The following is a 24,639-nucleotide window of genomic DNA, read 5'->3' as shown; positions in this document are numbered from 1 at the left end:
TATATCTTTTTACAACCGTGTAAGACTATTTACTGTTAAAGATTTTTACAGTATATGTCAGGAGATACTATTACAGATATTTAAATAGTATAACAAACAACAAAACAGAAAGAACAAAACATAAATAGATTTTCTATATCTTGGCCATAATACATTAGATTAAGTATAATGTTAATGTAAAAGTTTAATGTATAACACATTTAAAGCTTTAAATCAATACACCAAACAGCAATCCAGTATGACAATAAAACTTCAGATTATTAGAAGAGGCTGAAAACATCCTAAAAGTTAGCTGCTTCACTTTTTTAAAAGTATCCTGTCAGCTGTGTATTGGTATCAGTATGGTGATGTCACCAATCACTGAGAAAGCAGATTTCCTTTCCCACCAGCTGCTGTGGGGCGGAGCTTACAGTGGCTGTGGGTATGACGAGGATTGGAGCGAGAAACTCTAGCAAAGCAGGAGGCTAAAGTTCGAGAGCTGCAGCCACAGGGGGTATCCTTAAAGAGGAAAGATCAAGTGTCAAGAATAAAAGAAAGGAAAGCATTCAAAGATATATACACACTTCTAAATATTTTTGCCAGCACCATGATAAAATACATAACTGCTAAGTGTGATCTGTAAAACACAGTTACATACTGAATATACGGTATAGTACTATACGTAGTTAATGTCACCTACCTCCAGAGTTGCAGGGCCAAAACCTTTGTCCTTACTTATGGTTGTCGTGGTCTGGTTGTGACACTGACCCTGTATTTGTGTCTGGGTTGATCGTAGCTCCTCGCTCCTACCTTGTTTCATAAATCTGTGATTAACAATTCTGGTGACACTGTCACTCCTTCCCAGTGGTGCTGTGGGTATCCGAGAAGGAGGCCCTTCTTTTTTCTTCAATTTTGCTGAACTTGCATGATCCCTTCTTATATCTGATATTTTATCCCCTCCTGGATTTGGTGGACTTGGTTTTTCTCCACGACCACACACATTACGGAAAAACTCTTGAACCAGGCCATACTTGTGGATTCCTGCAGTCCTACGGCCAGCAGATCTCTCATTGCTACTCCCAAATGCTGCGCTGGGTCTCGTGTTGCTAGTACTACACTGTGGAACACTCCATACACTACGTTCCTTAGGAGGATCCAATTTGGAGTTGCTGGCCAAAGATGAGGATGAGGACATGGAAGCTGAGTTGAAAGAACATGAGGAATTTGTAGTGTTGGAAGAAGAAGAGCTGGAGGAAAAGGGGGATGAGGTGGAATGCCTTCGCTGTAGTTTGGGTGAATTTAAACAAGGTGAAGGCTTTTCTAAAGAGCCAGGCATCTTCTCTAGGGAAGATGAAATGTTTTGAGAGCGGGCAGACACAAATGTGGGAACCCTGGGTGACCGGTGTTTGCTTGCACCTGCACCTTGATAGATGTCAGTTTGAAGTCCAACACTATTTACCTGTGGCTGAGTATTAGTCTGAGTTCCAATACTGATTACCCCAACAGAGTGGCTACCTGAGATGCTCCTTCTCCTCCTTTCAAGCACACTTGCTGTCATTTCTTTCATGTCATCACTTAGATTTCTTGAGACCTCCCATCCACTGAAGGGCAAGCAAGACGAAGATGGAACACCAGCTGACTGGAAATCAGACAATGAATTGGATCTAATAAGAGCAAATGGACTCTGCTCGATCATACTCTGGCACTGAAAAGGTAACATATCCTGCCAGGTATTACAGACATTCGTTTCATTTCTATCTTTAGAGTTATGGCAGTGTGGTTTCCTTTCACATTTGTCCTCATCTTTAAAAAACACAGAACTTAAAAGAATCCTTCGGGCTAAAGGGGGACTGTAGTATATACGGATGCTGGTTTTCTCTGGAGCTGTGTGGCTCTTCTGTGTTGCTTTCTGCTTTAGATTCAGATTGGAGAAGCTATTTGGCATGATGGGACAATCCCAGGTCTTCCATGGAGCTTCTCTGTCTAACAAAGCTGCCTCTTGGGTGAGGTATATCCAATTCTTGCTGGACCTCTGTGTTGATGTACCAGCTTAATGAGTTAGTCTGGAATAAACACTTACATTATAGATAATGAAATTCAATTGATGGTTCAAATGATCATGATAGAGTCAGGGTATATATAAATTATGAAAAGGAATCCAACCTCTTAGTTTCTTCTCTTTTCTGGGAGAGCGGGAATGCCTGAGACTGAAAGTTAATTACAATTTTCAGTTAAATAATTTTTTCTCAATTTTAAAAACTTATCTGTGAACAATATAAATTAAGTTATGCATAATGAAAACTATTACAAGTGATATATAGCGGAACAGAACTGTCTGCTCTAGAAAGTGATTATACTATATTTTGCCTCGTACATATTTACAGAGCAGTAATTATTGCCTAAATTATGTTCCATGAGTTTGAAACAACAGTTTAAAACAAGACCAGTTTGTGAGTAATATGGGGATTTGTGATAACCACTAGTGCTACATATGTAAGTGAATAAGAATATGGTCTAATGAAAAAAAGAAATGGCAATATGCACAATGCAAACTTTTGTATAAGTATGAATAATCTTTACCTCATTGTACTTGCTTTGATTTTTCCAGTCAAAATGGACTTTACTAAAGTGTTTAAGGAGCTCACGGGGCTCACAGTTCCAGTTGCTCTCACATACTTTCAGTTGACTGGTCAGATCAATGACGGCAGCATGGGACTCATCTAAAAGCTTCTGAAGCTCCTCAAAATAATCCTTCTGCAATGCCATCTTTGGGTCTGGAAAATCATTTGTCTCAGATGTACTCTCCAGCTGTGTGCATAAGAAAACACACAAAAGCATTTACCTTATACTTTAAACCCCTTTAAACTTTCATTCACTCTCTTAGTTATTCTCTATACTGCTTATCCTGTACAGGGTCGCTGGAGTCCTGGAGACTATCCCAGGGGACTCAGGGTACTAGACAGGTACAGTACATTGTGGATTTGGGGTGCTAGTCCATTCCAACAGTCAGTCATTATGAGGAATGTGAATACACCAATCAGCCTAATCTGTATGTCTTTAAAGACTGTAAGAAGAGACTGGAGTAACCGTGGGGAAACCCACCAAGCATGGGAAGAACATGCAAACTCCATGCACACAGACCTGAGGTGGGTATAGAAGCCATGACCCAGTAGGTGCAAGGCTACAGTGCTGACCCTTTAAACTCATTTACCCTAATTTGAATGTAGCTTGGTGAGAAGTTTGGCATATGTCTGGTCTTCCTGATACAGCAAAACTTGGTATTTTATGATAACTACGTTTCTTACTGTTTAGAAAACAATGTTTTTCACAGTCAGAAAACAGTGAGCCATGAAATTTGTTTTCTAGCGAGTTTTGTTTTGATCTCTTACCCTGCTTATGAGGTTCCTAAGTTCTGTACTCTCCACAGTCCATGCTGCTTTAGCGTCTGCAAACTGTTGTGCAACCTGCTGGCCAGCCTGATATTCCTCCTGCAGCTCACAACATAGATCCTGCAGTGCTGCTTTTAGATCTGAGAGAAGAACTGCATTCACCTGGAGAGATTATTGAAATGAGAAAAGCCTGATGTATCAAACATGCTCAGCACAACAATACAAATATCATATGTACAAAGTAAGCAAATAACTATTTCAGCAAGCTGGATCCTTAGTCAATGAAAATGTTTTCTAGAGCCACATGGGTTACCTAGGTCACAAATATTGTATTTTTCTTCTAAATTCCATAGACTGCAATTACTTAATTAGCAGCTCCTGCTATCATTTATTATATAGCATTACCTCAAACAGGTTCTTGTCTTTTCCAAATGGCCTCTCTCCTTGCCGCCACTGCTGGAGGAACCAGCGGAGTTGTAATGTAAGGACCTCAAGACTGGCCTGGTTACTGATTTGTTCCTCATCGCTGCTACAATTGCAGGTCCTTTTCTCACCAGGACATTGCTGTGCTACTTGGTTACCTGTTTCTAGCACACTTTCTGAATAAGTATCTTGACCAATTTTATTGCGCACAGAATTTACCAGAGAATCCAGCTTTGCCACAAGAGTGCATAACTGGGTTTGTAGAACTTCCAGTCCACTGGTCAAGGGACTCATCATAGGATCCAAAACCCATGCATTATTCATGTATTGAGAATTAACCTCAGTTTTGCTGAGGAAAGAGCAAAGATTATGGTTGGTCATTGGTGAGAAGCTGTCTTTTGCTGGTGGGATTAAGAACTGGATAATTGATCTAACCAGCATAGCCTGGTCACGAATTGTAAGCAGAGTTTCTGGGTTTTTTAGGCTAATAGTAGAACCCTGCCCTTTTTCTCCATTTTCATTGCATATATTTTGGTCTTTAGGATGGTTTGTCACCACATCCACTGGCCTCTCTCTAAGGATATGACTTAAAGAACAGTTATCTAGTTTTACCACACCAACTGACTGAACGTTGCCTTCATTTTTTTCTACAGATCCTGGATGCCCATTATGTTTAACACAGTGGGTGTCTTTTTCTTTCTCTTTAAGCAAAGATGTAGGTAGACACTTCTCTCTGCCCTCCATAATCTCATCTTCCTCCTCTTGGCCCCATCCTGCCCTCTCTCGCATTTCATTCATCTCCGCTCTCAGCCCTCGGTTCTCCACTTCCAGCTCCACAATCCTTCGGCTCAGCAGGGTTGCTTCTTCTTCCACCAGTCGAAGATGAACTTTGACCTCAGCTTCACGTGTGTGGGCAGAGTTATTGGTCCCTGTCGCAGCCTGAGATGCATCAACATCGCCATAAAGCAGTCTGTACTTGGATAATTCCTCTTTCATGGTCTCACATTCCTCAGCCATCTTAGTCAGCTTCTTGCACATGAGAGCTGATTCCTCTTTAGCAAAGTGCAGCTGGCATTTCATATCAGCACTATCATCCTATTTAACACAGAATGTTTTTATACAATACTTAGTGTAGCAATTGTGTATACACACACACACGCACACAGGTGCATTTCAATAAATATAAATATAATTGAAAAGTTGATTTATTTCAGTAATTTAAAAATAGCAAAACTCATTATATAGGTTTCATTACGCACAAACTGATATATTTCAAATGTTTTTTTTTTTTTTTTTTCTATGGGGTTTAGGTCGGGCGAGTTTGCTGGCCAAACAGGGATACCATGGTGCTTAAACCAGGTATTAGACAGTGTAGGCAGGTGCCAAGTCCTGCTGAAAAATGAAATCAGCATCTTCATATAGCTGGTTAGCAGAGGGAAGCATAAAGTGCTCTTAAACTTTTTGGTAGGGTTAGGGTTAGGCTGGCTGCGCTGACCTTGGATCTGATAAACCACAGTGGACTAACACCAGCAGATGACATGGCTCCCAAACCACCACTGACCGTGCAAAATTGACACTGGATCTCTGTGTCTCTCCACTTAATTTCCAAATGAAATGCAAAATTTACTTTCATCTAAAAAAAATGTCCTCTCCTTGTAAACTCCTCCAAATTCTTGAATGGTTTTTAATTGGCAATCCTCTCTTTCAAGTTAGTAGTCTTCCGCATGATTGTGTAGCCTACTAAACTAGACTGAGAGACCATTTAAAGGCTCAGGAATCCTTTGCCGGTGTTTTGAGTTAATTCACTGATGAAAATGTGACTCCAATATTGGGCTTTTTCACAATATTCTAATTTTCTGAGATACGGAATTTGGGGTTTTTACAAGCCATAATCATCAATATTAAAATAAATAAATTATTGAAATATATTAGTCTGTGTGTAATGAATCTATGTAATATATTAATAAATTTTCAATTATATTCTAATTTCTTGAGATGCACCTGTATATAGATATTATTATTATTATTATTATTATTATTATTATTATTATTGAAATAAAATGCATTGTATTCACTTGTGAATAAATCTTCTTTTCACTCTTCCCTCCAGCTGATCTCAAACTTCTTCTCTTTAGGGAATTTTGAGAAAACACCTGTAGTGGAATATAGCATTGTTTATGTATTTATTAAATGAAAGGGGAAAGCCAACTTCAGAATGGGATTAGTGAATAAAATGAACTTGTGCAGGTAACGAAAGTCTACAAATTTTATCACAGAGACACGGTCTTTGCATTGCCATTTTGGAAAGTTGAGCTACGGTGCACTGCTCCTCACACACCACAGCATTTCTACAAAAATCATGCACTTTTACATAAACATCTCATGTGTGTCTAAGCCTGAATATACAGTAACTACATTTTAAAATTTTTCCTTCCCTACAATTTGTTGTTTTTGATGAAACACCAACAGCATTTTCATTATTTAGACAATTATTTCAAGGGATTTTAGCCTGCTAATAAACCATTGAAGAGCACGTAAGCTTATTTCTTATGATCCTGGGAACACAGAACCTGGCAATAATACACAAATGCTCCCATTCCTCTCTATTGAAAATAAAAAACTTTCTACTGCAGGCCATTTTTATTTTCCATTACTAAGAAGTCCAGGTTCATTACAGCAGGCTGGGCATGCATGCTGCTCTGACTATGAGAGAAATCCTGGCTATCGTTAGTCTCTGGCTCCTTCTCTCTCAAACTAGTGTTTAGGTGATTTCTACATCGAATATACTAAAGAATAAAACAATGGCGTACAAACAACCTCAGTTACGTCCACATTCCCATTTTAATATCGCAGAATAATGAATACTTTAAACAACTGATTCAAATGTCACGTCAACATATAAATATAAATAAATAATGAATTTTCAATGACTCCCTCAAAATTAATTTTTCATCACGTGTAGTAAAAGCAACCAGAAATCAATCTTCTAAACTATAGTTCATTAAGAGTCTACACATCTTCATTTTGTGGGTTTATTGATTGCCTCTGAGCTGACTGTTGAGCTAGGTAATCTGGTTGGGACTGATTTGCTCAGCTCATGAGGATCAGAGAAGGACAGCAGCTGTTAGAGATGAGCAGCCTGAGCTGAGCTGTTGCTGTCCACCTTTAAGCATCGAATCCTGGATTAAACTTTGTAGCAATGCTGGTACAAGCAATTCCTGGAATCTCTGGATCAATTTTAATATTTATGTTAGATGGATGCACAGTATATGAACAGTATGACATTTTCTTTTCTTGTTTTTGTTATATCACTGGGAATTTTGGATGATTTTGCTAAACACTATATCTCTTCCTGCAAAAGTTTAATCTGAATAATTTTACCAAAATGACTAAAAATCTATCTATCTCTCTATCCAATATATTTTGTATACTGTTGATATATATATATATATATATATATATATATATATATATATATATATATATATATATATATATATATATATATATATCAAGTAATACATTGCTAGGCATGCTGTCACATAATGCTGTCATAGAATCATATGATCATATCATATACTCATATATCATCCTTCCTCCTCTCCTTCTCATCTCTTTTTCTATCCCTGCACCCACAAGTGAGAATGACAGCTGTGCCTTGAATCCTATCCCTCAGTTCTCATAGTACTCTGCCTTGCCCAGAGAGTCAGCTGTTAGTCACACCCTTTATACACATAGTCGGGGTCAAGGCCAGACTGACACCCTAACCTTCTTAAGGAACAGGAGAATGGGTGGATAAATTTAAGAAAGAAACCTTTCAAAAACACTTGCTGTGGTTTCGACTTGTTTTATATAGCAGCTGTTAGTTGGTATTGTCTAACTCTGTACCTCTCTAGATTTGTTCATTTCCGTCTGCAGGACCTGCTTTGCCACCTCCAGATTCTGCAACCTCTCCCGCAGCTCTTCGTTTTCCCACTCCAGCCGCAAACTCTTCTTTTGCACTGCCTCGAGCTCAGTGTGCAGGCGCAGGGACACACTTTTTGCTACCTGAAAGATTTATTAAAATAGTGTAAATGACAATATAAACCATCCAAACCTTTTCCATCGAATAAAAACAAGCTTTCATCTGCTCAGGTTGCTCAATGTAAAACTCACTTGAGCTAAAATATGTATTCTATTTAATACATGAGTCTTGTGTTGTCCTTCATTTGAAATATTAGTGTTATGAGGATAACAATCGAAATCTTTTCAGTGGCAATATCCAGGGGAAACGTTTCATGTGACTACACCATAATATTCAGTACAGGGCTCTCTATTCTACTATTCTGGTGATTGGCGATTTAAAGGGCATTACTGCATCTAAAGATCTGTACTATAATACTTTTCACTGTTTATGGAAAAGGGTTAGAACATGTTGAAAGAAAGTGAAAGTGATGCACTTTAAGAGAGAATCCATAGAGACATCTCCAATGTTTTAGCTAACATAAAAAACATATACATCCAACTGTTTCAGACTGCAGAAAATATATACGGGGTATCTATTTCTTCTACATGTCTCTAAAATAGACTCATGTACATAACCCACTGTGAACACAGACAGCTGCCAAGAGACTTCCTCCACTGATGCTGCTGGCCTTGACATATATTCTCTTTTTCAGTGTGTCTCTCTTTCTTAATTTTTCTCTCAAGTCTTATAAACAAAATAGTTTTTTTTAACATCATCGATTACAAAGGGGAGCCTTCTGCACAATGCAAAAATGTAATCTTATTGAGTTTTCAAAAGGACCAAGATTGTATGCCTACAAAGGGTAAACATATAAAACCAAAATTGTTGCATAGCATGGGGCAGTCTTCAAGGAAAGTGCACACTGATGTGGCCTACCCCTGCTGTGTTGATTAGCTTTTAATGTTCCTGCTTTACTCTCGTCTCCTGATTGGCTGATGAGTTCAAACCAAAAAATGCTTGTGTTGTGAGTGGTCTGCCACAAAACAGCAGCTGGCAAGCAGAGCACTCAGGATTTTTCCCTCTGTTTTACCGTAAAACATAATTGAACCACATCCAGAAAGGAAAGCCTCCCACTATACAGACTATAATGAAATCTCAGGCATGTCAATATAAACCTGAATATCCTTGGCTTGAAATGTTACCATAGCCACAATCTTTGGTAAAACTTTTAGTACTGTGGTTCAGTCCTGTAAAAAAATAAAAAATAAATAAAAAACAGATTCCACGAGTTTAAGTGAGAGCATACTGAATCACCGAGCCCTGATTCATTTGTCAAGGCCTACAGAGCAACACTTAAATATATAAACTTAGCACATGTCCTAAATTGATGAGTGGTGTGGATTGGCATGCTTCATAGTGTTTTTCCTGCGAAAGGAAGTCACTTGTTAAATTACAAGTTAATGTGAGGAAAGTCGATGAGTGGACCGACAAAATTACACACTGAAAGTGAATGAAACAATAAAATAAGTGCTTCATCTTCCCAGAACCATTGTGATTCATAGAATTAGAAAGGCATGCACAAGAACCACGCTTATGGATTCCTCGTATCGTTTCTTCAGCTCCAGACACTCTAAGTGGAGAATACTAACCCGAACATCATGCTCCAGGGTACGGATAAGCTCGCCATCCACCTGGCCAGTCTGGGCAACCCGCAGACTGCGCCTCTCGGCCTTGCGAAGGCGATACTGCAAAATGCGACATGTCTTGTTGGCCTGTTCCAGTTGCTGCTTGAGCTCCTGTACATGGTATACATCCTCCTCCATATACAGGTCCCTCATCTCCAGCATCTCTGAGCGAAGCTCCTCCAATTCATCCTAAACAGAAAGCAAATCTCATTACTACACACACTGTGGCTTCATCGACTGGATACACTTAAGTACATTTTACATTCACCATTGATTTATACAATATTCTACTAGAATTTATAAACATCCTTATTGTAAGATGCCTCTGTTGTATCAGCCTCTTGTCACAGCAGAGATAAGCATTTCATGATAGTCTCTTTCAGCCTAAAAAATTCTTCAGAGCTTGTAGTGTCCCTTAAAACACTTCAAGCTAAGCTCAATAATCACATCCACTGCATGAAAAAAGCTGTATCCGGACAAATATGGGTATGGGAAATCCCCGGTAAACTTAACGTTTGCCAGATGTATGAGGCAGAGTCCTCGGAAAGGTAGTATGCTAAAGAAAAAGTTTGTAAAATGACCAGATACCTCATGTATGTGGATGTATACGGGAATCGGTGAAACTTTTATTAGGAATCCTCACAGCTAGCAGTAAGAGGTGATGGCTGTGAGGTGTAAAGGCCCTTTTGTATGTCAATGACTGCCCTTCTCAAAGAGGTTATCCAGCATCTTGATGCATTTTAGCGGAAGTTTGATGAGAGAAGACCGCAGGCAGAGTCATGTGCATAAAAGAACTAAGAGGGCACATAATGTAGGCATTGCAGTAAGTTGAGCTTTATGTTAGCTGACAATACAGCCAGCTTCCTTTTTTGAGTGTAAATTGTACCATGCCACAACTACTTTTTCTTACTTGCATTCTTGTAGGTGTCCACCTTATTTAACAGTTGGTCATGTCCGAATTAGACAATGTTGTTTAAAAATGTATGTATTAAAGCGGTTTTAATTCAACGTTACAGGAAACTGTAAGGATCCTCCATAATTCAGAAAATCAAGTCACTAAGTTATGAGGGCTTGGTTGGGCTAAATAAAAAGTAGCGGCTGGGTAATGTCCCAATAGATGTCAGGGTTTTGGAAGTGTTTTTTTTTTTTTAAACAATCAATCAATGTTGAGTTAAAAAAAAAACAATAAGGAAGAGCAGAGTTGTGCAAAGGTGTAAAATGCAAATAGAGCTTGAGGTGTGAATGTCTCCTGACAAATCCTTGAGTGGATTATTTGCCATGGCAACAAATGGCTGTACCATGGAAGGATTCCTCAGCAAGATACATCCGAAATTGTATGAATCTGGAAGTATCCTGGCTTTGTGGAATTTGATGTGTACGCTCAGTGGTACTTGTAGATACTTTAGAAAATCAGTGGTGTATATGGGAGTTTCCTAGTACAGATACACCTCTTTTGATGCAGTGATCACCTCCTGCTGGACCTTGTCCTTCTGCTTTATGTGTCAGTAAGAGACAATGGGACAGTTAATGGTTCTTTTTAAGAGGATAACTAAATCCTAAATCCTTTACAAACAATGTCACGTGTACTTTGCTCTAAGTCTTTAGCACAGGCTCCTTTTTTTATTAGGTAATAAGCTGCATCTTTGCTTGTCTCTCTGAGATGGACCTTTAGAGGGTTGGTATAAAACTGTAATATACATCTTTTACCTAAGAGAGTAATGCATCTTGAAAACAGATAAATGACAAGTGCCTAAGAGAATGTTGAAGATTACAGTCCATTTACTCTCATGGCACAGATAGATACTAAAGGCTAAATGTAACATTCCAGTGATAGTTTTGGTAAATAAATTTAAATATATACAGGACAGTTTAGTAAGCAGACTAAACTACAGTACTGTATATGCAATATAAGACATACAAAAGCAATACTTTTAGACAGGTTGGTAAACTTGGTCGGCTTTAACTCAAGTTTTTCTAATAGTACCTTCAAATATTCATTTTCTGATCGTAAGTCGTCAATCTCCCTCAGCAGGTCATCATGCGCTCCATCCCTGCTGAACTCCAAAACTCCCGATGCGCTGAACTTCCATCTGCCGTCCATGGAGGTGAGAGGAGAAACGCTTCTCTCTGCTCTTCCAAGTGCTGGTGTCAGAGTGTAGCTGGGAAAGTCGACCATTTCGGCTCCTTCTCCTTCCCAATCCACTGATCTCTCTGCATCTGCCACTCTGTTGTCTATTTCAACGTGGCCCTGCACTTTGTTATTGGCTGCTCTGATTTCCTCCGAAGTGCAGTCGGACATCTCTGAGCTGCTGTCCGTCTTTCCACCGGAGTCTTTACTCAAACCATCACCTGTGCCGCTGGCGTCTGGAACTGTCCTGCAGCCGGAGGGTTTGTTTCGACTTTTCATTGCACCGGGAGCAGGTCGCCTGGCTTTCTCGCAGCGTCTGACGTCCTTTCGGCTGCCCTTCGGGTCCCGCTTTGGTTTTGAATTCGGGTCTTTTTGTTTCACTTGGTTCATCTTGTGCGCTTCTGCTTTAACTGCGCCGGACAGGAGCGCGTGGACCGGAGAACTAGCCTCGACCTTTGCTTTCGTCATACGAGGCAACCTCTAAAAATGTAGTAAAGTAGTAAAATCAATAACTTGTAAAAAAAAAAATTATAATAATAATAACAATAATATTAAAGTTTAAACAAATGACCCCCTGTTCATGTCTTATGTTCAGTCTAGAGGCGCGTAAAACTGAATGGCGCTTCTGCGCGTAATGAACTGGTCGCGCTGTTACACCAAGATGAGCACTCCCACTTTGGCATGCGAATTTAACCCCGACCAGGTCCTTTGAAGTTTGTGCGTGGGCGTGTGTGTGTTGAATGTAAATTCTCTCTCTCTCTCTCTCTCTCTCTCTCTCTCTCTATCTCTCTCTCTCTCACACACACACACACACACACAGTTTTAATTATTTTTTAAAATAAATACAGATGTTCTTTGTAAGATTGTTAAAAGTACGTTATCATTTAACAGATGGGACATCACACTCTGTCCAATGTTTCTGATCCTATAGAAACATTGGACATAAGACGAGAATACATAGTGAATAGGACACCAAGAAGAAGAAGGAGTTTTGAACATGTGAGAAAGAGAAGACACACACATACTATTTTTTAGAAATTGGGAACATAAATTAACCCAATTTGCATATTTTGGACTAAGGGAGCAAACTGGTGTACCCCGGAGGAAACCCACCAAGCATGGCCACAGTACCGCTATTATTATTATTATTAGTAGTAGTATATATATATATATATATATATATATATATATAGAGAGAGAGAGAGGTTGTTTCTAATTTATAGTTCTTTTAGGCTTATAACTAAACAAGCAACCAACTTGTCATCCATATATACATAAATATGATTACAAATTAATCTGATTATAAAAATACAGAATGTAAGGAATAACTTGCTAGTACATGTTTTACAACAGCACATCTGTCAATTATTATTAGGCTTTAATTCCCTATATTAAATTGAAACTTAAATTATATTTAGACTATGGGCTATTGTAAGAGGAGTTAGACAGTAGGGGCCCACCAGTGGAAGAAAGCAGCTGACAAGAAGGATAGTTATTACAGTGCATATAAATAACACGCATCCATACCTTTTAAGTACCTCCCGTTTATCTTGCGTCAAAATCTCCGACCTGTATCCCGTCTGTTAATCAGTAATAGAACCGCCTCTTTTCCCAAGCCTATAGGCTCCTTTACCTGTCAATCATCTTGCCCTTGCGCAAGAACACCCGCCCCTTATGTCAGTCTTCCAAACTGGACGTTTGTTCTCTGTTTACTGCTGAAATGATAAGGAGGCATTAGGTGATGTAAGACATTTTTGTTTTGCATTTATTAGTTTGTAATTAATTGTTGAACCGCTCTGTCAATGATGTTAAGAAGTCCGGCTTTTTAGACTGACTCGCTAGGTGTGCGCGTAGCTGGATAGCTTAGCCAGCGTTAGCATAGACAGGCAACGTCAACATTACACGGCTAATCTGTTAGCCAGGTTAGCATCTTTTTAGATCTTTCTCGACACTGAGCTAACCAATTACACCAGGTAGTCACAGGTAATGTTTTTCCAGCTAAGGGTGTTATAGTTAAGTTATATTTCCTGAGTATGGCAAACTTGGCACCAGTTAGCTCTTTAGCCTGCAGGGTTATTGTCGGTTGTTATGTGTAAACATGTAGAGTTTGGGTCGCCCTGGGGTCCTGTCATATAACCTGTCAAGACTTAGTTATGCCAGAGAGACACATTTATTGGGAGTGGGGGGAGGGGAACAATTTAGGTTTTGCACTAAAGAACTTTTTCCATTTAATATCATAACAACGGTTTAATTTAATTGTATTTATTTGTATTTATCTGCACTGATCTTTCTGTACTACTCTGAGTACCTTAAATTGGGCCCTGGGGAAAAATAATGTTCTTTTATTGAATTGTATTGAATTGAATTGAATAGATAGATAGATAGATAGATAACTTAGCCTAGGTTATGTATGGCTAATATAAAACAAGTAAAGTTGTTATTAAACGTGTGCATCAACTTCATAAAACATTGATTACTCCCCTTTGTTCAGCCTGGGATCTCTGAAATGGACATGAAGACACTGTAATTGCAGACTAACCCTCAGCTAGGTAATGTTTATAATAACATAATTTGAAGAGTTCATTTTTGTTTTGACCCCACCACTTAATTTAACATGCTGTGTGGAACAACTGATGCTTTGCACGAAGGTATGAAGTGCTCAGATTATTAGGCATGGTGTGATTATTAGGCAAGGCATGTTTTCTTAATAACCTGGTAAAAATACTGTCATGTTTGCAAAATATGTCATTAATTTTTGTGTGTGTGGAAAGGTCATCTATGTAATAAAAACTTAAAAATTGGTTGCACAATGCCGTATCGGTTAGCACTGTGTCTTCGCACCTCCAGGGTCAAGGGTTTGATTTCCGAACTCATTTTGTGTGCTAGTTCTCCCTGTGCTTGGTGGGTTTGCTCCGGGTACACAGTTCAAAGTCATGCAGGTTAGGTTAATTAGGTTAATTGTGCTCATAGTGTGTATGTGTGTGCTCTGCGGTGAATTGGCACCCTGGATTGGCACCCTGTGGAATGTAAAAACTCCTTGTGCCCTAAGTCTCCTGGGATACCCTACAGGCTTCCCATGACTCTGTATACAGGATAAACAGTGTAGAAGATGAAGACTTAAACAATTACAACTTGATTTAATTGATCATGAGCTCGATTGGGTTGAATAATAATAGTCTAATAGAACTCTTATAACTCTTTGTGGTCATAGTAGGTTATGCTGTAATACGTGTTGCTTAACAATAAAGTTGCATCAACTGTAAAATTGCATTCTGTGTGAAATTATGTCTGTGTGAGCTGTGTGCAAGGAAAAGATCTTTCATTACTGCATAGCATTGCATTACCTGAGTTTCAGTTCCCTCTGACACATGTCACAAGGTCCTGTTGTTGTCACTAAATACAGAGGCTTGTTTTTTTTTTTTTTTTTTTTTTTTTTATTGAAGCCTGTATGTCCATAGGGATGACTGGTTTTTCAGCTGGCCCATTGTTAATGAGTATGGTTGTGGAAAAACAGGTGGAGGTAGCTTGCTGGCATACTTTTTAAGAACTGTACTTTTTTATTGTTTTGCTTGTTAGAATAATAAAAAGGACTATAAACCAAGTATAGCTGTAAAGTATGACAATGTGGTATTGATAACTTGATGCACTTTTTTAAGTGTCATCATTATCATCAATATACAAACCCATTGTTAAAATTATTTTGTACAAATGATTTAATTTACCTCGTTTTTATTTGCTAATTCTTTTTAATGCTGCGCAAATAACTATAAACCAATAGTGGCCCCTGAAAGCTTCCTTTTTTCTTTATTTTTGAACCTAAACCTCTAAGAACTATCATAGAGCCACTGTTGGACTCTTAAGTATAAAGATTAAAAGGTTTTGCTTAAGGTTTTTACATTACCTTGCATGCACATGAAGAAGCAGTGGCATTACAAGTGGCATTGTGCATAAATCCCATGCGTTATTTATTATAGGTGGCACATTAGAGGCAAAACATTTCTGTCCAATATTCAAGGTTCAGCACTTTAATGCACAGTGATGTTAAACACACTGAACAGCTCTGTTGTCGTGATTTGCGTTTCAGTTTAAAATCTCTGACTTAACATGCAAAACTATTTATCAATATAAAAAATATATAGAACATACAAGATACTAAACAGACCTTTTTAGGATGCACAATACAGCCAAGATGTGCATGTACACATAAAGAAAAGCCTAATTCAGATCTACCAGATCACCTACGTAACATTATGTAATCAGTCTCATTTGTAAGTTGCTGTGGATAAAAGCAATTAATAAATAAATAAGTGAATGTAAAAATGACTAGGTCACTGATTCACTGCATTAGCATTCTGTACTGCTTTATAACATCACACACACTACTTTTTTTCCTGCTTGAATTTAAATGTTCACGCGTAGCAGCTATTAGCATTTCTATGTGATAAGTTTGCATGCAGTATTTCTCTTCTTAAATATGCAGCCATAGCAACTGATCATTTGTCTGTGCTGTATTTTGAAAGGTCTCGAACAGACTGCTGCTTTGAAAGAATGATCCTCTCTCACTGATGAAAATATTCCTAACTGTCCATCATGAACAGTGAAGAGGAGTTTTATGATGCAGAGACAGGTGGGAATAGTGGATCATACTAAGAATTTATTTTTTTTTCCTCATTTTTAATCCTTTTTTTCCCCTCTTTTAAACTATTAAAGGTTTGGAATCAGATGACTCCTGTGAAGTCAGCTTTAAAGATGCCTCTGGGTTCGAAAAAAAACAGTCATCTAATGGCTGTGTGCGATCAGAGAATGGAGTGTCGGAACGAAGGTATGTTGTCAGGAAATCAATGAGTAACAAGCGAATGTATTTTTATTACATATGTGTTTTTCTGTTTTCTATACAGGACAACCCTCCCTGCCCCCATGTTTTCCAGACATGACTTCAGTATTTGGGGCTTCCTGAAGAAATGCATAGGGATGGTGAGGGATAAATATTCTAAATAATGTAGAACATATTGTTTTAGTTAGTAGCACTATGGCTAGAATTAATGGCAAGAATAGGTGACAGAGGTGATGATAATCTTCTAACTTTTTTTTGACTGTTTAGGAGTTGTCCAAGATAACTATGCCAGTGGTTTTTAATGAGCCACTGAGCTTTCTTCAGAGACTTACAGAATACATGGAACACACATACCTCATTCATAAAGCTTGCACACTATCTGATTCTATAGAGCGTATGCAGGTACATGTTTAGCCTCTTATTTTTGTTACTGTAATTTATTTTCTATGATTTTGGTACTGAGCTCTTTGTTTTTGTTCATTAGCTTGTTGCTGCATTTGCTGTGTCTGCTGTGGCGTCACAGTGGGACAGAACTGGAAAACCTTTTAACCCTTTGCTGGGAGAGACCTATGAGCTCATAAGGTAAGCCAACCCCAGTTATGTGTATCTGCCAGCTTCTTCTGATTCAATATCTGTCTTCCAGATATTTAAAAGTCAAACTGAAACCTTATGTCAACCTTGTGGTGATTTGTGGTTTTAGGGAAGATGAGGGATACCGGTTGATGTCTGAGCAGGTTAGCCACCATCCCCCAGTTAGTGCTTTTTACGCTGAATCACTTAGCCAAGATTTTCAGTTCCACGGCTCTATCTATCCCAAACTGAAGTTCTGGGGCAAAAGTGTAGAAGCAGAACCGAAAGGAACTATGACACTAGAGCTATCTAAGTAAGTAGCATACAGGTAAACTGAGCAGCTGTGTGTGTGTCTGTGTGTCTGTGTATGAATGTATACATACACACGTATGTAGACATATTTGTGTGTGTGTGTGTGTGTATGATATGTAATATTAAAAAAATTGATTCAGTGAATTATCATGCGATTCTTTTATGTGCCAATTCGTGTATCATGAGACTAACTCCAAATTTTTTTAATATATATATATATATATATATATATATATATATATTTTTTTTTTTATTATTTATATTTGTTTGTCCCTGGTAAATCCCATTCCTTATGTATATAAATATGTGAAAGAATATCATGAAAAATATGTTGTTGATTTTTAACATAATGTTCAAAAAGTGAAACTCATTCTAGAGTCATTACATGTAATGTGAAATATTTCAAGCCTTCTTTCGTTTCAATTTTGATGATTTTGTCTTCATACATTTGTTATTTTTTTTTTAATTATTATCTCACAATATTATAGTATTACCTAAGATCAATCAAAAATGGACTTAAAATAAACAAATCTCCTAATTTTTAAAAAGTATGCCAGTTTATGCTCTCAATATGCTGGAAAAGGATATAAGCGTCTCCATAAAGCTTTTCCGACAGGAGCATTAAGTGCGTTAAAATTTGCTGGTAGAAGACTGCGTTGACGTTGAAATTTGATAAAATACAGTGCACCATAAATCATCCCTGCCTTTGGAAACTTTACACCGGACTTGGATTTTGTGCCTTTCCACTCTTCCTTCAGATTTTGGGAGCTTGATTTCCAAATGCTATAATTTACTTTCACTTGAAAAGAGGACTTTGGACCACTGAGTACTGATCCAGTTCTTTTTCTCCTTAGCCCAGGTAAGATGCTTCTGATGTTGTCGCTGGTTCAGGAGTGGCATGATACTCAGAATGTGACAGTTGTATCCCATTTCTTAAAGATATCTGTGTATGGTGGCTCTTGATGCAGTGGCTCTTGATGCACTGACTCTAGCCTCACTCCACTCCTTATGAAGCTTTCCCCGAGTTCTTGAATGGGTTTTGCTTGACAGTCTTCTCATGGCCGCTTTCATCGCTGTTGCTCATTCATTTTTTCCTACCACATTTGTCTCTTCCAGTCACCTTTCCATGAATAAGCTTCAATACAACTCTCTGGGAACAACCAGCCTTTCAGAGAAGTCCTTCTGTGGCTTACCCTTCTTGCGGAAGGTGTCAATCATTTTCTGGACAACTGTCAAGTCAGCAGTTTTCCTCATGCATTTATTGAACCAGACTGAGAGATACACGGTATTTATATTGTATGAATAGTAATGAGATTAAATATTCTAATATTTTGAGGATTTTTTTCATGAGATGTAAGCTGTAAGAGATAGATGGAATAAATAGGTACTTTATTGATCCTAAAGGAAATTTCAAAAATCATCAAAATTAAAACAAGAAAGGCTTGAAATATTTCATTTTATGTGTAATAAATGTTTGTCTCACTTTTTTAATTAAATTACAATATTTTTCACATATATATTTTTCCATAGGCACAAGGAGGTTTACACATGGGCAAACCCTATGTGCTGTGTGCATAATGTCATCATAGGCAAATTGTGGATCGAACAGTATGGAACAGTAGAGATCATCAACCACAGGTGTGCACACTGTCTATCCCTCAGAGTTTGGTCAAAGACTAAACTGTCCTATTTACAGAACTGTAGATTTTTTGCCCTATAAAATGTTTTGTTATAAGATTCACAGAGAACATTTTGCTTTAGATTAATAAACACTGGGTGTTTCCTTAGTAGTGACTGACTGTGCATAGGTATTTACTTTTTCTGTCTCTTTCTGGCTGAAGCACCGGGGACAAGTGTGTCCTTGCTTTTAAGCCTTGCGGTATGTTTGGCAAAGAACTGCACCGGGTGGAAGGTCATATCCTTGACAAGAGGTGAGTTGATGCCACTATGAAATGTCAGGCGATGCAGTTCATAGGATTTTATTACCATCACACTGTGTCTGCCTTTTCTGTCTCACCTGTAAAAGCTTATTACTTGCACTAATTAACCCAAACATTATGACTACTTATAGATTAAGGAAACAACAATGATTAACATGAGCCTTTGTTATAAGATAAAGTTAATGATATGTTAAATAAGCAAGCAAGCAGTCAGTTGTTATAATTGGCTATGTTGAAAGTGGGGTGGAAGCGGGCAAGTGTGAAGACCCAAGGAATTTAGACAAGGGCCAAATCATTATGGTTGGAGCATCTCCAAAACAAGATCGCTTGTGGGGTGCTTCCAGTCAGCAGAGGCGAGTACTTGACACTGGAATCACAATTCACAAACCAGTGACAGTGTGTTGGGCGCCCAAGATTCATCACAACAAAGGCTATCCTTTCTGGTACAAATACATAACAGAAGGCCTACTGTGGCGTAAACCAGAAAAATTTTATGATGGTTACTGTCTTTCACCCTGCTGTGTATGGGACTGTATAGTCACCACAGCCTATAAATGGCAGATTAACATTCGAACTGGTCCTTGGATCTACTGCCAAAAGGATCTACTGCTAACTTCTTGGTACTAGGAACCCCAGGGCACCTTCTGAGGATAGAGTTGAGTTTTCCATGTCTCAGGTAAAAACTGGTTATATTAGGCATGTGGTCATAATGTTTTGGCTCATCTGTATAAACCAAACGTATTGTGTGAATCTTTTTTATAATGTTATCCGCTTGCATTGTTTTAGTATTTTTATTTGTTAATAAAATTTCATCTATGTTAATTATGACACAGTAAGAAGAAGCGGCGTATTCTGTATGGGAAGTGGACAGAGTGTCTTTACGCCATAGATCCAAAGGTCTATGAAACAAATAAGAAGGCAGACAAGAAAAGTGGAGATTTGAAGAAACACAAGCAGGTAAAGATAATTGTTAATGTACTTATATATGGTGCATATTATTAGTAAAATGTATGATGTCTTTTGTGTTGATCACTAAACATTTGCCGGAAACCTGTCTTACAAAATGAAGTTTTATAAGAATGGTTTGTTATAAACCACAGTATTGTTTTGCAATTCTAATATATGCTAATACATGTTCATTGGATTTCAAAATGTTTGGCGTGGATAATTATTGTGTTGACATGGATTATGAAACCCCAGGCAACCTAAGCCTTTATTTTACAGTCTTTGTCTTTATTTCACAATTGGCAAACACTCTACGGTCAAAGTGTAAATAATTACTGACTTTACGGTACCTACCTATATTGTACATGGTCCCTTGTGTAAATCTTTGTAAGCTTGGCTTTTAGCAAAATTTACAGGTGAATGTTTGTGGAACCATTTAAGCTAAATTTGAGGAGGGTTTGTAGTTCTGAACAGTTGTGATTCTTGATCTTTGTGTATAATTCTGTGTATAAGGCTGAAGAATGTCTATCAGACTGATAGACTGATTAGACTCACAGACTGATTGGTTTATAGAGAAATTCAGCTCCTTTACAATTTTTTAAAGAATTTACTGAATATTTAATATACATAGTTTCTTATTAATGTCCACTAGATTTTTTTTTTTTATGTTTTTAATATATTAATGTAAAATGGACAGGGTGTTAAAGACAGTGTGTAATCTTTAAGGAACAAAGTACTGGTAGTGGTGCTGATGATGCTGATGAAATGCCAGAGGTTCAGGAAACAGTCACTATGATCCTTGGCAGTACATTATTGTGGAGGATAACCCCTAGACCTGCACACTCGAGCCAGGTAACTTTATGTTGGTTTTTTCTTTCTGCCTTTGGGAAGATTTTTAGCTTTTATTTCTGTAAGTCATGTACTGCATTATGTAAGTGCTCATGGATTCATTAATTTTGTCTTAATATACATTATGTCTAAAGGTAATTCAGCTTGAGTATAACATCAGGAGTATGAGGTTGACTTTTTTACTGAACGTGTTGAAGTTATTTACTGTTGAAATTAATGTGTTATTTATACCCTTTTATAATTTGGCAATGTTTCTGTCCCCTGGATTTGTTTCTAGATGTATAATTTCACCAGCTTTGCCATGATGCTCAATGAACTGGCTCCTGGCATGGAGGGTATCATAGCACCAACAGACTGCCGCCTGCGTCCAGACATAAGAGCAATGGAAAATGGAGACATAGGTAAACATCTAGACATAGTCCTTTTTTAATAATTTTTTTTTTATGTGTAATTTTTTTTTTTAACTTATAATCATGCCATTGCTGTGGATAATTAATTGCTTATATTTCAGACACTGCGAGTCAAGAAAAGGAGCGACTTGAAGAAAAACAACGGGCTGCACGTAGAGAACGTGCTAATAATGAGGAGGAGTGGTCCACCAGGTAAAACTAAATTCATCATTTATATACTGCACCTACACACACTCAGAGCTCCTTCAATTTAATGTACTTAATATATTGGTGTTGCCTTTTCCAGATGGTTCCAGCAGGGCACAAATCCTTATACAGGAACCTCAGACTGGATCTACACAGGTGGTTACTTTGACAGGAAATACTCTGACCTCCCTGATATCTACTGATTGGAAAAAGAGCAAGTTTGCTTATACCTCTGGTCTTTTCGTCACCTGGTCCTTATCATTATCTACTCACAAAGAGCCTTTATTTTTTTTTATAGTATTATTTTTTTCTTTCAGCTATCAATATGTGAGACATACATGAATAGTTCACTGAACTTATTAACAACATCTCTTCTGCCTACATTTCAACCAAATCTTTATATTTAAAATCTAAAACCCAGAACTTAATATGGCTGATTTCTTTTTTTTTTTTTTTATGTAGGAAATGCAGTATGCTTTCCCCACTCCCACACGTAATTTACTTTTATGGTAAAACACATAGGTAAGACTAAGTTCATGTATAGTGATTAATGCACAAATCGGGCTCCTCATCATATGTTATGCTTGTTATACTCAGGTGTTTTATGGATACACTATATTATTGATGGCTTGTTACTACAGCAATGGAGATTTTTACATTAACAGCAATGGAGATTTATGAGACTCTTTTAGCTTTTTATGGTCAGACTAATGCAGCTATTGTATCATTACTATGATAGCTAATAAATTGTCCAGTATTATGACCTCTGTAAGTGTAAGCAACACTTTGGGATGTCCAGCTAAACCAGTAGTACATTTAAAATTTAGTAGATTCAGTAGATGAATGATTAATATCTCTTAAATAATAAATCCCATTATAATCTTTCGGGAACAACTTCTGTTTCTCGCTGTTGATACACAGGAATTTCCCAAAAGTTGCATGCTCATTTCTCACATGCATGCTTTATGACTAGCCAAATATAAAAGCTGCTTATTGACCATAATTATGAATGAGGGTTTTTTTCTAATGGTGTAGAAAGTAATTAACAACTTTAAACAGCAGAGACGTCTAGTGTATCCTTATGTTGAGATTTTAAGTTGATTATAGTTGCCAAAGCGACTTTTCTTTTGTGGAAACTAAAGCCATAAACTCATGAGGACTGCATATGTGTGTGTGTAGACAGTCTCACACACCTATGTACAGGCTTCATTTAAAGGAAATGTGCTATATATGTTTGGGTGCTATATGTGTTTTCAGCACTAGTTAAGAATATTTCACCCTAACATAGAGTCAAATTGTATAAACTACTCAACTGCTGCTTGGTAGAGCCTGAACAATTTTTAAATAACTAATGTTTGTGTGTTCCTGAAAGACTAAAAAATAGGTAAATGGGAATAGTGCACTACCACAAGATGTTTCAAATGAGCTTTTTGATTATATTTTTTTTTATCTATTTCTGTGCAATTTTCTCTGTCACCGACTCTCTTGTGCGTACACACACAGAAAACACACAAATGAAACAGTCTATGCAAACATTCATCAGAATGTAAATTTTATCTTTAGAAAATTTAATGTGACATTCTTTTGCAACAGTATTGAGAATGTTTATATATTCCACTGGAGTTTAACTTTGCAAACAAAGGGCTTGTGTTTTTGTCCCATCCAATAATTCTGTGTATGCCCATCTTGGTCTCACGCAGCTTGTTGTTATTGTTTTTTTGTTTTTTTGTTTTTTTTTTTAAATCTCACACTGGCCCTTTGTGTAAAGCTTGAACTTCATTGAGCGTTTGCTTAGATTTGTAAACAGTTTTTGGCCAAAGCGGTATTTTTGACCTAAACTGTCACTGATGTATGTTTTGCTGGATTCAGCTGCATTTGACCAGAACAGTTAGTTGCTCACCAAAGAGTGCACAGGTAGCAACTTGTACATGTTCCATATAGATGTACATGGGAGAATTAGGTCATTCAGTATATTACGGGAGGTTTCCAAATGCACCATTTGTATTTCATCATATATTATTGTACTTTAATGTAAATTAAGTGACAGTTTAATGATTCTATATATATATATATATATATATATATATATATATATATATATATATATATATATATGAATATATGAATATTAGTCAATACTGTTCTTATACATCAGCATTAAAGGAACAGTCATAAAGGTCACTGATGTAATGTGAACTTTAAAAAGTGTTACAATGTGAAACTCTGAAGGTTGACATTAGGGTAAATCTCTGCCAGGTCCTACAGAGTGCAGCTACATAAAGCATACTTTGTCAATATGGTAAGTGAAGTAGTTGGATTTATGTTGTTACTAATGATCAACGCTGTATATAAAAATACAGTTGTTATTTTATGGATTCCACTGCATCACAAACAGACAACACAAAATGAACTATGTAGGCTTTATATAGTTGCACTTAAAATAACTTTTCTTATATTTTGTATAGATCATATTAATTGTCTAACGTGATGTAAAATCTGATCCTTCAAAATGAGCAATATTAAATGTAAAATAGCAAACAAATAAATTCCAGTAAATACTGGGTATTTTTTGCTTTATTGATAGCATGGTGAATTGTTTCAAACGTTCTTTTCTACTGATAAGTGCATAACATTTCTTTTGGAATAACACCAAAGAAAAAAGGTTTCTTCTTTATTACATGTATTAAAATATTCCCTGTTATACTTCTGCCATGTAGTAACTTCCTTCAACCCGTAATTGATTGAAAAAGCCACATTTGGTAAGTGCCAGTATCATCAGTACCTACAGGAAGATCCATCCAAAATATGCAATAATCACCTTTGAGTAGTTGATATTAGGATGTGACTATGTATGCTTTGTAAAGCCTTCATAATGGCTCTAATCTGAGATGCTATTAATTGGTGATTTTTGAGGCTGGTAACTCTAAATGAACTGATCCATTGCAGCATAGGTAAGCTTTCGTCTATCATTCCTAGGATTGTCTTCATGTGAGCCAGTTTCATCATGGTGCTTGATCGCTTCATGAGAGCCAGTTTCCTTATG

At 37.3% G+C, this 24,639-nt stretch overlaps 2 protein-coding genes across 7 annotated transcripts; one reads left to right on the top strand and one right to left on the bottom strand.

Annotated features, from left to right (window-relative positions):
• Positions 1-145: 145 nt before the first annotated feature.
• si:ch211-197l9.2 (microtubule cross-linking factor 1) lies at positions 146-12,018 on the bottom strand. 2 transcript variants are annotated; one of them, XM_053483194.1, is made up of 10 exons: positions 11,407-12,018; positions 9,387-9,611; positions 7,680-7,838; positions 5,867-5,944; positions 3,774-4,886; positions 3,369-3,530; positions 2,560-2,787; positions 2,143-2,186; positions 680-2,054; positions 146-498 (listed from the first exon to the last, which is right to left on the bottom strand). In XM_053483194.1, the coding sequence occupies exons 1-9, from the start codon at positions 12,016-12,018 to the stop codon at positions 2,030-2,032; spliced, it is 2,646 nt and encodes an 881-aa protein (XP_053339169.1). In that variant the 3' UTR covers positions 146-498; positions 680-2,029. The 2 variants fall into 2 exon arrangements, with proteins under 2 accessions (XP_053339169.1, XP_053339170.1); XM_053483195.1 differs by having other exon boundaries at positions 680-2,042.
• A 1,188-nt stretch (positions 12,019-13,206) lies between these two features.
• Positions 13,207-24,159, top strand: osbpl2a (oxysterol binding protein-like 2a). 5 transcript variants are annotated; one of them, XM_053482969.1, is made up of 15 exons: positions 13,207-13,293; positions 14,042-14,099; positions 16,071-16,177; positions 16,261-16,372; positions 16,449-16,524; positions 16,652-16,786; positions 16,869-16,966; positions 17,085-17,267; positions 18,797-18,904; positions 19,108-19,197; positions 20,040-20,163; positions 20,878-21,003; positions 21,278-21,401; positions 21,512-21,602; positions 21,697-24,159. In XM_053482969.1, the coding sequence occupies exons 3-15, from the start codon at positions 16,141-16,143 to the stop codon at positions 21,797-21,799; spliced, it is 1,407 nt and encodes a 468-aa protein (XP_053338944.1). In that variant the 5' UTR covers positions 13,207-13,293; positions 14,042-14,099; positions 16,071-16,140; the 3' UTR covers positions 21,800-24,159. The 5 variants fall into 5 exon arrangements, with proteins under 5 accessions (XP_053338944.1, XP_053338949.1, XP_053338945.1 ...); XM_053482970.1 differs by having other exon boundaries at positions 13,227-13,288; XM_053482972.1 differs by lacking the exon at positions 13,207-13,293 and adding an exon at positions 13,301-13,472.
• Positions 24,160-24,639: the final 480 nt, after the last annotated feature.

Source organism: Clarias gariepinus, chromosome 22 (genome assembly GCF_024256425.1).
Source record: "Clarias gariepinus isolate MV-2021 ecotype Netherlands chromosome 22, CGAR_prim_01v2, whole genome shotgun sequence".
NCBI lineage: Eukaryota > Metazoa > Chordata > Actinopteri > Siluriformes > Clariidae > Clarias > Clarias gariepinus.
This window is presented reverse-complemented; position numbering and strand designations above follow the sequence as displayed.

Bases quoted from the DNA above. Each gene is read 5' to 3' on its own strand.
- osbpl2a (XM_053482969.1), top strand. From the start codon at position 16,141: ATGAACAGTGAAGAGGAGTTTTATGATGCAGAGACAG. The intron at 16,373-16,448 runs GTATGTTGTCAG...TTTTCTATACAG, and splicing joins AATGGAGTGTCGGAACGAAG to GACAACCCTCCCTGCCCCCA. The intron at 21,603-21,696 runs GTAAAACTAAAT...TGCCTTTTCCAG, and splicing joins GAGGAGGAGTGGTCCACCAG to ATGGTTCCAGCAGGGCACAA.
- si:ch211-197l9.2 (XM_053483194.1), bottom strand. From the start codon at position 12,018: ATGACGAAAGCAAAGGTCGAGGCTAGTTCTCCGGTCCACGCGCTCCTG. The intron at 2,788-3,368 runs GTAAGAGATCAA...TTATGCACACAG, and splicing joins TTAGGAACCTCATAAGCAGG to CTGGAGAGTACATCTGAGAC. The intron at 2,187-2,559 runs GTAAAGATTATT...ATTAACTTTCAG, and splicing joins ATCAAAGCAAGTACAATGAG to TCTCAGGCATTCCCGCTCTC.